At 31.9% G+C, this 17,390-nt stretch overlaps 1 protein-coding gene across 1 annotated transcript; it reads right to left on the bottom strand.

Annotated features, from left to right (window-relative positions):
• Positions 1–2,441: 2,441 nt before the first annotated feature.
• Positions 2,442–16,039, bottom strand: LOC129233641 (stress-associated endoplasmic reticulum protein 2-like). Its single transcript, XM_054867615.1, has 3 exons — positions 15,844–16,039; positions 4,294–4,366; positions 2,442–2,600 (listed from the first exon to the last, which is right to left on the bottom strand). Exons 1-3 carry the CDS (start codon positions 15,925–15,927, stop codon positions 2,563–2,565), a joined length of 195 nt encoding a protein of 64 aa, XP_054723590.1. The 5' UTR covers positions 15,928–16,039; the 3' UTR covers positions 2,442–2,562.
• Positions 16,040–17,390: the final 1,351 nt, after the last annotated feature.

The following is a 17,390-nucleotide window of genomic DNA, read 5'->3' as shown; positions in this document are numbered from 1 at the left end:
TTCACAAGTTTACGCACATGCTGCACAAAATCTAACAAGCTCAAATTCAAAAAAATACTTGAATTTATTAACGGCCAATTGTACTTTAGGTGCCTAAAATTTCAGGCTTCCAGCATGATAAAAATTTCTGCAAACTTTATCTGAACTTGGCAAGTTGACACAGAAAGCTGATCCGCCATTTTGGATCTCATTTTTCAGGAATCCTAGATCCTCAGGATTTGGAACTAGGAAGCTGAAAATTGGTATAGGCTAGTTTCCAAGACATCTCTACACCTCTATTAAATTTCATCCAAATCGGAGACGGTCGAGTGGGGACTCCTAGGTCACTTGACATGGAATGACTCCCTTCTGTTATGTAATTAAAAACTTTTAGGGGAAATTTTCCAAGTCACTGTTACAACTTTTTTTTTAAACAATGCTTTTATGTCTACATTTACTTGTAATGGTTTATATACTGTGAAATTAAAACGTTTTATCTTGTATTTTATTTTGTATGTTATTTTATTTTAAGAAAAGTATTGACTCATGTAAAATGTTACAAAAAGTTTTTCTTTTTTTCCCCCCAAAGTCAATATGACTTGTTTAAATAAATTAAACATTAAATGTAAATAAAATTTTTAAAATACATATTGCAACACAAAAAAAAAACTAATATCAGACATATGAATGTTTAAGTTTAGTTACTTATGATTGTTTTGCTTTGAAATATAACTTGGGAAATAACTCCTCTTAAGTAGTCATTTCTTTCTGTGATTTAAAACTTCATTTTCCCTCAAAAATAAATGAAACTTTAATAATGTTACATTTATATTTGTTGATTATACCTTGTATAATAAATATTTAATTCAGTTTTAAATAGATAGCTGTATAGTTTTTTTTAATTATTTCAGATGTTAAAATTATCCTTTTAGATACTCATTGTAAAAAAAACTAATAAAACTATTGATTTGAAAGGCTTTTGTGAATGTTTTAATTCCTCTTTCTTACTTTTACCATGTTTGCAATAAAACTTTTTTTTAGCTACATTTAAATCTGTAATGAGTTGTTTCAGTTTCAAATACATTATTTTGTAGTTTAGGCTTACATTAATAGCTTTGTTACAGTCAAGTTCACTTCTTGGATCATCTGGTGGAGGAAGATTGTTATTCAATGAGTAATGTGTTTATGCCTGTTAAGTGTTACAATAATTGTTTTTAAGTTGTATATGATATTCACAAGTCTTCATTATTTTATTTATAACAATTTTCTACAGTGATTTTCTGAAAGTAAGTATCTCCCCATATTTTGCACTTATTTATTTCATGCTCCTACCGCTCCTTAGCAGTCACCGTTTTGGGTAAAATTTTAAGTTTTTGTCACAAATCTCTAAAAGTTCGGGTTTCTTTCCCTCCAAAAATTGGTTCCTCCCTCCCCTCTTTTTATTTTGCTTCAAAACCATATGAATTTTCCTTGTGAACATAATTATCCATTTGTCAAGGGCAGGTGTCATTTCCATGAAATTAATTTGCACCATCAATGTAAAGGTAGCCCAACGTATATCAGGGTTAATAACCCTTCTTATTGGGCTGCCCATTAAGAAGTAAACATTCTGAAGATCAGCGATGATACGATAGAAGTATCAAAACCATATAGAAATTAAATTGACTAAGATTTGCATGAAAGGGAGAGATATGTCAGATTTTGCTTTCTTTTAGCTTTGGATGCCATTTCTGCTTTTGTACAGCAAAAATAAAACAGTTGTTTCACATATCTACTTGACAAGTGCAAACAGGATCAGATTTCATTTATCCATTCACTCTGTTATAAATCTATTTACATAGTCATTGATTGATTCTTTTATTAATAAATTCTTAAACCCATGTTTATTTATTCATTCAGTCATGAATTCACTCGTTTTTTCAAAGAAAAACATTTTAATTGAACATGTAGAAAATAGTTCATAGGCTTTTTTTTATTGGTCGTCATACTGCGACAGACACACACGTAAGACAATCTGCAGGCACAGGGCTGGGAACCCCTGTCATAGAGTAAAAGACAAAACTGAAAGATAACAACCGTTCTTTGCATGACTGCAAGAACTGAAATGCGTTCTGAATTCCTACAGCATACTTTATGTATTTACCAAATTTGCAGATGGCACATGCCTTTTGTAATTGGTTATTTAATGTAGACTTCAAAAGTAGGGAGTGGTCTGATTAATATGACTGGCTATACATATTATTGCAAGAAAAGATTATAAAAGGTTTCGAAAGAATATAAATTTTGATGTGATTCGCTTTCTGATAAGTCACTTTTAACATTTTATTAACAAAAAATACCATAAAAACATTTGTCTATCAGATAATTACAATTAACAGTGAAATAATCACAGGAATAGTTATGACGACAAAATTGAACGTTCCATACAAAAGAATTTTAGTGTCATTAAAATAAGGTTCAAATTCGGAAAACAATATTTTATTGAAACTGGTTGAAAATATATATATATGTATGTAAATATTTGTATAAAGATTACTGGTCCATTCTCTTCATGGAATAGAAATTTGGCCCAGCATTATCTCCTCATCCAAACCTGATGCTTTGTATGAGCTGGAACACCGCTAAAAATGAAAGCAAATTTCAAACTATAAATATGCATTGTAGTTATTGTTGAAAATGAACTATTACAGTTCGGTGCTTGGGTTGCATAAGTTAATACAAAATGTACATAAAAATATTTTATGGAAACCAACTCTATATTAGGTATGAAATATAGGATTTTTTAGAAAGTTTCAGAACTGGTTCTAAAAATTCAGATTCTTAAGAAAAGTTCTAAAAACAAAACTATGAAAATTATTTTGTTTCCAATACATTGTAAGAAAATGATATGAAGATTAAATAAAAGATAAATTTGGCAAACAACAGATTTAAAAAATAGCTGCAGAAAAATATGAAATAGAATATTTCTATTTTATTTTCTATTTTGTTTCATTATTGTTGCTTAGATGAACTTTATTGCTGCAGAAAAATTCAGATGTTCTTTCTGATAGTAGGGGGAGATTGGGCACGTTGAACCGGTCTCGGTTATTTTAATACCGTTAATATTTTCTGTTTTATTTCATGACTAACAAATAGCACTATCCTACCAATCCTGTACTGAATTCTAGTGACGTGTGGTCCGCCTAAGCAAACCAAGCAATGCTTGGGCGCTCCTGCAGAGAAATTTAAAAAATAATAACTTGTTATTTTTACGCTCATTAAGGACACAAAATATGAATTTGGTAAATATTTTCTATCTTCAAAACTAGTAAAACCTGTGCAAGTTCGACCAAGATTCCCTGTGCACATTTCTCCCATCTGGCAAACAGTAAACCATGAGAATTCAACAAGTCATAATCCATGCAGAAACAGTAATGAACGGTTGTTGCCATGACAACCCACGTCACCCTAGCTTGTATCGAGCGACTGCCAAGGAAATGCGTTTTACGGTGCCAATCCAAGCCGACAGTTTGGTACTTGGGGGAAAAAGACAAAGTAGTAATTTGCTTTTGAATCTTGGACTGACTTCTATTGAATGAGAAGTTTTTAAATGCTTTGAAAGAGAGATCCCTTTTTTTTTTTGTTATTGCAACTATTTTGTTGCAAATGTACAAAAAACAGAATTCATTTGTCAATAAAGTATAAAATCCTCGTATTTGTTTCTAAAAAGGACGATATTTGAAGATGGTCTATTTTCGACACCAGTTTCGGTTAATTATGTATTTCAAATGTGTTTTTGCAATTAGTAATATTTTTTGTTTATGTTATTATAATAGTTGTTGCTGCATAACTGATTCAGCAACATTTTTCTTTTTTTTTTTTCGAATTCCGTACACATTGCTGAAAACTACAAAGTCACTTCCCATTTAGCTGCTATTGTTTGGTACGCAAAAGTGAGCTTTCAAAAAGTCCGATGCATCTCATTGAAGCATCGCTCATATAAAATGGGAAGGGAATTTTGAAGAAAAAATATTGCACTTGATAAAATTGCAAGCTGTTGCCAGTTGGTTTAATTGAGATTTAAAAAACTGGAACATTTAATAAAAGATACCTATCATCTTAAAGATTTTAGAAAAGACATTGTCAATTTAAACTTTTAAATGGTAATGAAAAATAGCAAATATTGTTTTAAAACTAACTGAAGTCTTAATCACTGGTTCATCAAATTCTTTGTGAGAACTTGAAGACTTTAGCCAGAATGCGGACCATGTATGGTACAACAAAAATTCTCTCTCAACATTGTAAAATAATCTCATACTAATCTTAAAAACTTACCAGACCCACACACCACAAATATAAATAAGCCTAAAAGCCAGGGCCCAACTGCATACTTTTCATCTTGTGCTTTCTAAAATAAAAGAATGATATACACTCAGATGTCAATGAAGATAATATAAATACTATTTTGCATTCTAAATAAGTCTTATGCTGTATAAATCCATATTTCTATGTAAGATACAGACATTGTTAAATAAAGCTTTTGAGTGTGTCATGTAGCTACTTTACTAAAAATTTTATACTTTGAATTTCAGAATCCTTGAGTTGTAAGATTTAGTCCAGGGGCAGATACAGACCAGCATTTTAATGGCGGGGAAGGGGGAGATGATGCTGAAGAAAACAATGAAACAGGAAGTATTGTTTCAACTATATACTTAAACAATTAACAATTTAAAGATTACGGCTAACATTGACGTGTTATTCATAAAGTATATGAACAGTGGAACCCGGATTACACGAATTCTGTTGGACTAGTGATAAAAGACATACCAAGCGGAGAAATGTAAAATTGGAGGTAAGACTATGCCTACATTTTTAAAAAGTGACCCTAACTCATGAACTAGGGGAAGAGATACCTTTTCTTAACAGCATCGCTCAATCTATCTGTATAATTTTATCCCATTGAGTAAGGGTTGTTATTCAATTGAGTTCCATTGATCCCCCTGTTGACAACACTTATTACCTTTTATGTTACCGTAAAGAGTGTAAAACGTATTTCATAATTTTTGGAAGTTATAAGGTCTATGATTGATGACGCTGGGAGAGGTTCGGAAGGCTCTCAAATTTTTGACTATGAGACTTTAAAAACGCTATTACAAATTTTCTTTGGGCAAGTTTATAGGAAGGAGATGGAAATTTAGTAGCTTTCCTTTCTTAAAACACATTCTAAAGTTCTCTTTGGTAATGGTAGATAAGAGGTTCCTCATGCAATGAAGAGGAAAGTTGTTTGCAATTGAAGTTCAAGAAATATGGTTTTCGATTATTTGGTACAATGGCATAAGGGGCAGGTAAGCAGCTTTTGTCCTCCCGTAAATTTTCGAAATCAAAATTCTGAAAATGCAATTTTAAGTTACTTTTAGTGATATTAGGGAGAATAGCAGGGATTAGGAACTCTGATCCGAAAATTTTCCAAGATCAATAGCCTAAAAACCTTATTTTAGACTGTCTTTGTTCCTGTCAAAAGGTTAAACCCTCTTTTAGGATCAGTGGTTAAAGTCAGAAGTTGCTGCTGTCAGGGTTGGCTCGATTTTTACCATCTGTGGTGTTTACCAATTTTATCGTGGTTCGTACTGCCTTTGGAAAAACCTGTTTTCTCCATGGTTTTTACCATCTTGGAGAGAAAAAAATATCTTCTGACTAAGCTCAATTTTTTTAACAAAACAAACATGAATTTGTCTATTTTAAGCTAACATAGGTAGTTAAACAAAAGGCAAAAGATGAAATTTTCAATCTACAGCATTGTATCCTCTTAACAGTCTAAAAAATTAAAATTTAGTGTGTGATGTGTGTCCAGTAAGACTTTAATCTACATTGCTATAACAGACGCAGCACAAATGAATTATTTTAACATTAAATTAAAATCTACAGACAAATTTCGAAAATTTAATGGAATTATCAGTTTAAGTTTTTAATCGCACAAAACTTGTCCCTCTCTCTCTTTCTCCTTATTAAAAGAAAAAATCTAGGCCTGAAACTCATAGATAGCTGCCATATTATTATTTTTCTAATGGTCTAATAGTTATTTGCTAATTAATATTTTTACAAAATAATAAATGATTAACTATAACATATGTAGATAGATGCTTGTTAGTAAACATAATAAAGCACAGCCTTCCAGAAAATAAATAAGGGCTAATAGTATTTCCTAGGTTTACTGATAAATACCTAGTTTTTCCCATGTTCTGGTAAAAACCAGTTTTTCCCGGTAAAAATCAAACCCTGGCTGCCGTGGCATGATCTGGCTCTCAGGGCTATTCCGAAATCAAAATATAAATAGGAGGTGTAGGAAATTGAAGGCCTCTTTTTTATATCAAATGTCTTTCAATACAGGGGCTTCTGCCCCAGAATGTTTAAGGATTGTAGTCTTGAAAATGCATCTTTGACGATCTTGGGTAATGTTAGAGGGAGAAGAGGTATGAGGGTAATTGTAAAACCGCAATTGTTATATCTAGGAATTATGTTAACAAAAGGGCGGTTCGGGAGCTCCCCAACGAAATATTTTTTAATTACAGCTCTTAAATCGCAATTTTAGAACATTTTTGGTGATTCTAAGGGGAAGAGAGATTCCACAGGGCCTGACCATGATCCCGCAAATTTTCTTAATTTGTAATTTTAAAAATGATTTTTAAACAACTTTTGGTATCTAAAGAGGTTCAAGCGTGCTCCCCCAGTCCTTTTTTGAAATTGCATCTTTTAAAATGCAATTGTTGCCTATCACCTATTACGCTACGGGAAGGGGGGGGGTCGGAAATTTTTTCCCCCCAAATTTTTAAGAAATCATAGTTGCTAAAACAGTTTTAAATGATCTTAGGCAATGTCAGGGAAAAGAGAGATTCAATGTCAATCCCCGGGATTTTTTTTGAAACTTAAATCTCTAGAATATGATTGTAAGACCACCTTTGCTAACGTTAAGGGGAAGGAAAATCTTTCCCAATGGAAGCTCCAGAAACATAATATTGGTAGACTTTCAATGATGTTAGTGGGAGGAGTTTTCGGAAGCTCGGAAAATTTTCCAAATTTAAGCCATAAAACCTAAATTTAAGACAATTTTGAATGATTTAGGTGAGACACATGGGGGCAGCAGAGATATCCCTCCAAAAAACTTTGAAGTTAGCTTTAAAACGCAGGTTTTGGAACATCTTTGGTAATGTTAGTGACAGGAGAGATTTGAGTACTCCTTCGGTAATTTTCGGTGATGCTTCAACAGAAATTTTTTTTGGTATTGAAGCCTAAAAACGAAAGTTCAGACCACCTTTGGTTATATGTGGAGGGAGGGAGGGGGGACATCTTGAATTTTTTCAAGTTTTAGTGCAAAAAACAAAATTTTTGACTGGAACTTAATTGTAACAATCAGAAGGAAGTATTTAGCAGCAGTAAAAAATCTCGAAGGACACATGACAATGATTGAAGGGAAATATTTATTAGACAAAATTACTACAGTTGGCATTCTAGATGAATAGTTCTCGGCGTTACAACAAATGCATAAAATTTTTGCAGACTATCAAACATCTACTACAATCAATAACTCAATGTGCTACACTTATCCCTACAATTGGTACGTCAAAACAAGATTTAACGACATTTAATAGCTCATTACTTTCAATGCAAAGTAAGTAAACTTACAAACTATCTTTTCATGTATAAGCTCACTTAATTTTGCAATGAAATAGAGGTTCCTTGTAATCCCAAAACATGTGTAGGCAGTAATCTGCAATTTTTGTACTGTATAATGTTGTTACATTTTATTTTATTTACAAGGATATTTATTCAACTTTAATTGATAAGCTTAGGAAATAAGTGGTATCCCATCACAATTTGTGATTAAAAACGTATGAAAATATTGATTATTGCATCAAAAATTCTGCAATACAAAAAAGAAAAAAACTGAACATTTTTAAAGTATGAATAGCAAAACTAAATGTTGATGCAGTGTATCTAATGACTTCAGATGCTTATTTTTATTAATAAACCAGGTGCAGATGACTTTCATATTTTAATAATAAAAATTTATTTTTTTGAAATTTTTATACCTCTACTATTTTTGCATTTGTAGAACGACTCATTTACACCAGTTCTTCTATTTTATAATAGACTAGCAAAAATACTCGGCATTGCCTGGGTTAGCAATAATTATGAGAAACAATCGTTACTTGTATTTGTCCTCTGCTTTAAGTGAAAGAACTTAAAACAAACTTTTTGACCTGATTTAAAATCTAGCTTCTTCCTTACTCATAAAACTAAAGTAGCAGTAAGTAAAAAGAGCAAAATAGTATTCATTTAGAAACGAAAACGTGAAAGCATATACAAATTTGAAGAATTTCCGAAATATGAAATTAAACTTCACATGCTTAAAAAGATTTATCAGTTAATACTTATTTTTTTTTAATGGAGTCTTACCTTCTCTGTATGTCTATTGAAGAACGAACTGTTTAAAATAATGTAGCTGCACGCCCATGTTCCCCTTAAACTTGCTTTAGTTATTTTGGAAAATTTCAATTATTGTGGGTTTTTGGTGCGATTAAAAATGTTACCGAATTTGTGGGAATCGTTTTGGGATACCTTGGATAATGCTCCCCTTCCTTACTTTGTAAAACGGTATGTTACTAATTTTTGTGAAAGAGATATTGCTAAGATCTCTTATCCATATGCTAATATACTTTTGAGCACCATAAAATGGCGCTAAACAATTTCATCCAAAATGTTTCCAAAATAAGTAGTAAAATTTGGCGATGGTTTGAATTTGTGCAAAGTCACAATAATGGAAGTTTTTGTGCTGTTTATGGATTTGCCTAATTTAGTTGCTGGATTATTTTACAGTAAAAAAATTCTTTGACTGACGATATTTTGTTTACATGGTGAAAGGTGACAAACATTATTACGTAGTCTGACTTCAAAAACCTTGACGGTTGAAAAAACTGCTAAATGCATCCGCTACTGAAATCTTTCTGCATAAATTTTGGCGAGGTTTCTGCTGTTAGATTGGATAATGATTAAAAAATCCAATAAGCACAAATAATAAAAAAAACCATTAATTACGCTAAAGTTCCGTTTAAATGGAAAATAATCAACCAAATCTAGTTATTATTAGCCAATCTTCTGGAAAAAACTTTACTTTAAGATTTGACTTGAGAAAAGCCTCAAACAGGCAGACGAAACACAAAAACATTCAACAATTCTAACTATGAACTGGGAGTTGAGATGATGCACTAAATAATGAATTGGATTGAGGAAAGCCTTCGAACATGGAACAAAAAAGCTCATAACTCTTTTTTCATACAACTTAGAGCTTTCTAACAGATGCCATCTTCAGCAGAAAAAAAAGCGCTTTAGATAGACACATAATTTTAATATGTGCACGTATTTTTTCACCGTCATATTGGGTTATGCAAAAATTTGGACAAATTAGAATAAAAAAGGAACTATCAATCGGATTTTTTTCGAACTGGTCTACAAACCTCCCCAGTACCAAAAAGAACAAACGGTGAAAGTTTAAGCCAAATCTGCCGGGTAGTTTCTGAGATCTTAGGGAACAAATTTACCAACATCCTTTTATATATATAGTCTAGCAGTACCCACACAGCGATGCCCTGCGAAAAATTTAATTTCAGTTATTAAAATTTCACCAACAGTTATAATATCTTTTAGATTGTAAAATAATCCCGCAACTCTATTGTTTATTGCCAAACTCGCGAAACAACTGCGCTACACTAACCCACCCCAATTAGCGATCCAATATTTTTAGCGAAAATGTTGAAACGAAAACTACCCTGCAGAAAAACAACGTAATTAAAAAACACACTATATCTAGGACAAAAAGGAAATTCTGTATCCCGTACCCATTAAAATGAAAGAAAATTCAAAAAATAGTCTTACATCGTCGTCATGTTGGTTCCGTCTTTTCTAATTTCTATTTTAATGGAACGTTTGCATTTATTTATAACTCGATATATTCATTTAGAAAATAATTTTACATGTTAATGGATCATTTAAAGTTTATTTGGCGAATTACTGGGGTTTCTCATTTGGCAGACGTTTTTACTTTAAATGGCTTGGTTATTTGGAAAATTACTTTTCATTTTATTAGTTTTGTTTCTTAGATATTTTCTAAGATCTATATTTTCTTTTATATTCTAAGATCTTTTATTATTATTTTTTTTTTTTTTTTTTTTTTTTTTTGGTTCCAAAAAAAAAAGTACAATCATAAAATAATGCATGATTTTGCCAAATAAATAGTTTCTACATAGGTTTTATCAATCATGCAAACAATAAGCTAAGCAAATACACTCGCCAAGATTAATAATGTGCTGTAAAGTACCTATACTGCCCTGCTAAGCACAGATGTGGTATCTGCAGTAGAGCGCAAAATGAGAAATTGATGATTAAAAGTTTTACAACTCGTTTCTTTGATTTGTGACTTAATTAAATGCTCAACTTGCGGTAGTTGTTTCGTAAATAACTTATCTAAAAACTGTAAGAGAGTATTTTTGTAAAAATCTTAATTTAAAATTAATAAATGTAGTTACGACTAATTTTCTTTTCAAAACCTTTCCATATATTAACCTATTTGCACCGTAAGTGACAATTACTAGGCATTTTTAGGGGTATCTGCACAGATACGACAAAAGTAGCTTAGAAAAACGTGCTCAATGTATCATTAAATAATACTGAAAACACCTGCTTTCTTTGGACTTAGCTGTTTCGCTTTATTTGGTAATACAAATCTAACAGAATCTATCTTCTGAAAGATACCATTTTCAAAACTCCAAACAGTTAAAACTGTAATCCATAACAATTTTCTGTTTTTTATATTCAAAGAATGTGTTTTTTTAATAATGTTTTATTTTCTAGATTCATTTTTACCGAGCATGAAGATAATTTTGGCAGCAGACGATACTTAAATAAAAATGTTACTGGCCGTAGAATGAAATGAGTTTTTTTTTTGCATGAAAGAATTAGTGAATATTTTACATGCATTTCATCTTTAGAATTCGCATTTTAAATAACCATTTAAATAGAAAAAGCTGAATATTTACTTTAACAATTATGCAAAGTTGTATTAGTTTTTATTATCAACCTGCATCAACTATTCAACGATAAACTAATTTTAATATTCTGTGTTACAATAAACTGCTACATTATTAAATTTGCTGCTTTACTAAGGTATAAAAGTCGTATCCACAAATTACTAAGGAAAAAAGTGGTAACTGCACAGATACCACATTAAAGGCTTAGTATTTGTCACTTACGTTCAAATTGCCTCAGCAAACTAAGCAAATTTGTAGTTACAACTTTTTTCTTAAAGCTTTTTTTAATATTTTGCGTTTACAAATCGCCAAAAAACTTGAGATTTAGGTAAATTAAATTACTAACGACCACCTGGTGACAATAACTCAATTTTGATAATATGTGCAGATACCACATCTGTGCTTTGCACGGCAATATAATGAAAAAAAAAACATGTCTCCGATATAATAAAGGTAACAGCTTTGAAAGAGAGACAACTCTTTAAAATCCTCCTCGTTTAGAATAGTTTCGTAAATATTTATCAGAATGGGTCTAGGAGCATTAAAAACACCCTTTGAAATAAGAGAAATATTCCTCAATATCGCCATTAAAACAAAACATACCAGTCACCCTTAAAAATAACATTAACAAAACCCATAGACTAATAATAAGAGTAGACCGAGCTATGGCAACCCTTTTGCTGCTCGCAAACCAAACCATGTGACTAGTGGGTATCCTGGCAACGGCGAACGTTGATCGTAGCAGACGACGGTCTTCCACATCTAAAGAAATCATGTTTGCCAAGCACTAAGTTAATTTTCTTATTCATAACACCCAAGTGCAAGAAAAATGCTTCACTGCTGCTGCCCATTTCCTTGCATAGAAAAATATGTAAAAGAATTACCTGTAACATTTAACAAGTATGCAGTAACATTATTACATTTTATTTCATTTCTTGCAATTATTCTTTTCCGAACTGTATTTCGATATGAAGTTCATAAATATTTCTATTAAATACTAAGTTATATCAGTGAAACTCATAGGAATACATTTTATACACTATTTTGCTAGCTTCTGGAAGTATTTTTTTATCCTCAGAGAAGTCATATGCATTTTAAAAAGGTTTTTAAGTGTTAGCAAGTTAGTCTTAATGTCGGCGACAATTTTTTTTCCGTTAATTTGAAAGATCCCAATTTTAAAATGAAAACAATCTTGATTTTTAGTTCTCTTTTATGTACACAGGGGCCAATCCAGGATTTTTTTCTCGCTACCTATTTTTGTAAAAGTATTGCATCATTTTATTTTTGTAAAAGTTTTTTTTTATCAGCATTTTGTGAATTTTTAGAGGCATCTTAAGTTTTGTAAAAAAGAAGTAGAATAAGTGAAATTTTAGTTCCAAAAGTGTAAATGTCATTTAGTATTATTTTTAACAGGTTTCGTTTTTTGGGAAGGGGGGGGGGGCTAAAAACCTAAGCAGTGCGAAAAATACCATCACAATTTCAGCTTATTGGGCTATGTAATGTGTACAATATAGGAAATTTTGAGAAAAACGGTTCCCCAAAACAGATGTTAAAAGATTGCGATAATATTGAATAAATACACTTAGGCGAGAAACAACTAAAAATTAGTTAAAATACTACAAAAAGGTTACTATTTAAGCGATTGTTCATATAAACCTGCTTAGAATTTTATTTTATGAGTAAATTTTGTTCTAAACAGAGAAACAAATTCTAAATTTTTAAATGTGAATTTTAGTGAAATTTTCAATGTTTTCGTGAAGATCCTGATTTTATTACTTGATTTTTGTGAAAGTACCGATTTCAAAACAAGCTTTTTGTGAAGGTACCGAAAAACGGTAGCAAAATCAGCCTGTATTGGGCCCTGGTACACATACTATCTTTAAATAACTCTTATTTCAATGATGAAATTTTAAAATTTTCAGGATTGTCAAATTTGATTCCTCTTAGTTTGTGGTGACACCCGTTTAATAATGCTTTGACGCTACTTAGACAGTTTGAAACACCAAACTCGTTTTGAGAAGTCAACTTATTTCTATCATATTGATTTAAGAATGTAAACTGAGAAAATAATTCAGTGTTTAGTTTACCACAGTGGCAGATTTCTAAATTGGCTACTATCTAGTATAGCTTACAGCGGACAACTTCCATAGACAGCAACTTTTTGAAATTCTAAATTCCTTCTGCATTCATTAGAAACGTAGTATCCTCTAATTTCTTTCACTATTGCAAGAAATGTAGTATAGTCAGAATGTTTCAGCAAAATATACACAGCAACTTGTTTCAACTTGTTTGCGCCGAATACTTGAAGTCAACACATAACATTACACTTAAAACGATCAGTTCCAGATGAAATAAAAGTTACTGAAAACTATTATCTAAAACTAATTACTAATGTCAAAATAATTCATAACTAAAAGAAAAACAGTTCAATCTCTGCACCAGGGAAAGAAAAAAGAAACTAATGAATGTCGATTCCATCTTAAAATAAATGTCGAGTGCCAAACTATTTTAATGCCGCCATCTAGCAACCATGCCGTCAAAGTATTCGCCAATCCCCCACACCAGTCACATGATACATGTTTGAACCAATTTTCTTCATCAGCAAGAATGAGAAAGCTCGGCCTACTCTTATTATAAGTCTGACAAAACCAGAAAGAGTCGGGTTTTTTTTGAAGACATCCATTAAATCACACATGAAAACATCGACTTGCGAAAACTAATCAAAAGGGAATTTATTTTAAATGCCCCGATACAGACAAAGCCCCAATGCGTTAAAAATCAATTACAAGAAATTTTACTTCTTGATACTCAAGCAAGATATGGTGATAAATAATATTGTTCATTTTTTCTTCAAGCTAAAATTAATCTCGCGCAAAACATGGAGGAAGAAATTTCTTTTTGAAATAAATTAATTTTTACTTTAAATGCTTATAACCTTTTTTGTAGTCATTTTTGGATGTCCGCAGCTCTAGTCCTTGCAAATATTTTTGAAATGTTTATTTTTTTCAAGCTTTCTAACAGTACAAAAACTAAAATCGGACCATTTCTTGGCATAGACGTATGTTTAAGTGGTCGTAAAATTGAGTTTTTAATTAATCTCTCCATTAATTAGCATCCTACGGAGAGAGGCTGAAATATTCGTAACCCCTTTGAATTTCGAGTTTTTTAATACCTGATTCGACCCTGAACTCGAGCCTGTTCTTGAGAATTTTGCATATGAGTGTGGAACGTTCCCCATCCCGTTTAACCCCCTTAAAATTGAAATTTCCAAAAATCTTTTCTTAGCATGCGCTTATGTTATGAAACTAACCTATGTTCCAAATTTCTGCTTTCTAGCCTCAGTAGTTTTGGTTGTGCGCTGATTGTCTGTCAGGACAAGCAGGGCCGGATTTGGAAGTGTGGAGGCCCCGGGGCAATGAAGGAGTGGAGGCCCCTAATCAACGTTTGAAAAGATCATCATATTTTCGAAAATATCCAATACATTGATATATATCCGAATAATTTGATATATGTATATATCCGATATTTTCGACTCGTGAAAGTTAAGATATTTTGTAAAAATTTTATTGTGGGGCCCCTTTGTTGTGGAGGCCCTAGGGCAGTAGCCCCACCTGCCCTCCCCTAAATCCGGCCCTGAGGACAAGCTATTTTATATATACAGATAAATGATAAAAATTTAGAAGTGAAGTCATTGTTCAAAACTTTCGAAATTCACATTAGATATAACATTTTCTTGTTGAAAATTTAATTTAGTTAATGTCGTAAACCAGCTCCTCAATATCGGAATTCGAGGAGCCATAGGTACTTCTTCTCAAAAGGTGCTTCCCAAAAGGAAATACTTCCCATACTGGTACTCTTTTGATTGGTCATTTAGTGGCTGCTTGTGTATTCAAAATTTTACGAGGCATTTTTGTATATATTTTGTCCCCCCCCCCTCTCCTAGAAGATGCATTGAATACAACCCCTTGCCCACCTCTCCCCCGGATAAATTTTGAAATGACGGGACTGATTACATCTCATTTATTTTTTCCTTTTTTATTTGTTCTTATTTTCCTTCTCTGCTAGCACTGTCCCCAGACATTTCCAGAGTTCCCGAGCAATTTACATTTGTTTAGATGCACTGAAATTTCTCTATAAGTTTTTCAATACTTTTGTGACCCAGTAGAGAATTCGGGCAAAGATTATCCTGATGAATAAAGTTTGAATACTCTCAACAATGAGCCTTGTTTCTTAAATACTTAACATAATTGCTTATCTGATATAAGAGTACATTTCAATGGTGTTTATTCAAAATCTTAAATTATGAATGAAAAAATCAGTATCTTAAAGCACATGGTATTAAATCACAATTTATTGTTAGCACGTTTTTTAGTTTTTCTTTGTATTATTCTGCTTACTTTGGGAATATTACGAAAATTGGAGGTTAATCGGGATCGTCAAATTTTGGGAACTACAATCGCTTTAATCCTATTAGCTCTCAGTCTCTGTGATTAAAAAAAAATAAAAATAAAAAAGAAACTAACAGTTGGAAACTTCGCCAAGAATTCCATTTTAACTAATCTTCCCCTGATGTTAACGTAAAACAAAATTCCTAAACCAGAGAAACTATAACAAATCAAGGTTAAGTAGTGAAAAAGAAATTTTCGGGTACTAAATATGATTTGTATACCGCAACTATGATATAAAATGAGGAGATCTCGCAGTAATTTCGTAAACAGAATCAAATAAAACTGCAATGAAGTATTGTTTGCATGTAAACATGAAACGTATGTTTTTGAAATCAAAGTAAATAATGAATAAATACCGATGTTTTTGGCACATTTCCACGCTGGGTGACATTTTTACTAGCCTTTTCGTTCGCAATTCGCATTCGTTGGCTGTTAACCATCTTGAAATCTCTGAGAAGATTATTAGTTTAATATTTTATATTTTCAACACGTAGGCAAGCGCCAGCTTTACAGCAAGTGACGTGTTTTGCTAGAAAGTCCAAAGATATAAGAAATCTGACGGTTTGCAGTTAAAACCAATATGACAGTTCAAATCATTAAGCTACAGAAGCTCCATGAGTTCAAATGGAGGCACTTTTTGGCAGAAAAATTTATTAGTGTTTCCTGAGATAACAGCTCTTTCGTAAAATGGGATACTTCAAACATTCAGAAATAGTTCTTTCAAAAAGTGCAACATCTTTCTTTTTATGCATGTTTGACTTTGGCAACACTGCCGAATCCGAAATTTAAATTTGTTTTTTTGTATTTACTTTATATTTCTGAAATTTATTTTTTGAATTTTATACTTAAATGCTTCCTTGACGTCTTTTTCAAACGAAACTAGTTTTTCTTCTGCATGGTGAGAAAAGTTTTCATTTGAACGTTGTAAGTTTTGTATATTTTTTTTCCCGCCAAAATGTTTTTCAAGACAAAACCTCTTTTCGGGCTCAAGTTTCGAACGAGTATGTAGATATCTAAAACTCTTTTTGTTTTTGTTGTAAATCTACATTATGGTCGACATACGATCGATTACCGCTCAGCATTTCGACGCTATTAATTTCAGTGAATTAAGTGAGGATTGGATAGACGAAGTGACAGAAGGTGAATATACGGATGCTGATGAGAATAGCATAAGTGCAAATGTATTATTTATTCGGGATGCAGCTTCTTGTCTGGATGATGTGGCAAATGTATGTGACGCTTGGTGCAAATTTCTTGATGGAGAGACAAATTCAAATGATATTTCTGGTTGTGAAGAGTTCACATTATGGAATGTATTGGAAGAAATGAATATCAACATACGGCAAGTTTTGGGCTTGGTATACTTGCTGTGCTATAAAGCTTCAAAGCCTGATTCTTCTATCGAAGATAAGGAGCTAGGCCTGAAATGTACAAAGTTTTATTTCAATTTATTGAAAGTGCCTGGCAGTGCAGCATATTCTGTTTATCACCCAAATTTGTTGTCTCTTTGCATAAACTGTTTTTGTGTACCAGAAATTCCTGTTGAAAATAAAATAACGTCAGAATGGAAAGAAATTGGAGACATTTTACCAGCGTATACGTCTGCTATTGAATCATTAATTCCTCTATTAAATACACTTCACCTTGGCAATGATTCAAATATAATTGAAAATATAGTCTTAAAACTTAGTGATTTGACTTCTTTCGAATCATCCTCATCCATTGATTTTGAGTCTTTATTTCTCAAGACAGGTACAAAAAAAAGAAGAAATTCATGGTCATACCTAGTTGCATCTCTAGCTTACCAAGCACTTACTTCATTAACAAAAACTGATCTGAATGGTGATATTCATGACAATTATTCACTCATCTTGGCATGTTTAAGAAAGCACATTTTGTGCTC

The sequence above is a fragment of the Uloborus diversus genome, unplaced genomic scaffold (assembly GCF_026930045.1).
Source record: "Uloborus diversus isolate 005 unplaced genomic scaffold, Udiv.v.3.1 scaffold_575, whole genome shotgun sequence".
Classification (NCBI taxonomy): domain Eukaryota; kingdom Metazoa; phylum Arthropoda; class Arachnida; order Araneae; family Uloboridae; genus Uloborus; species Uloborus diversus.
This window is presented reverse-complemented; position numbering and strand designations above follow the sequence as displayed.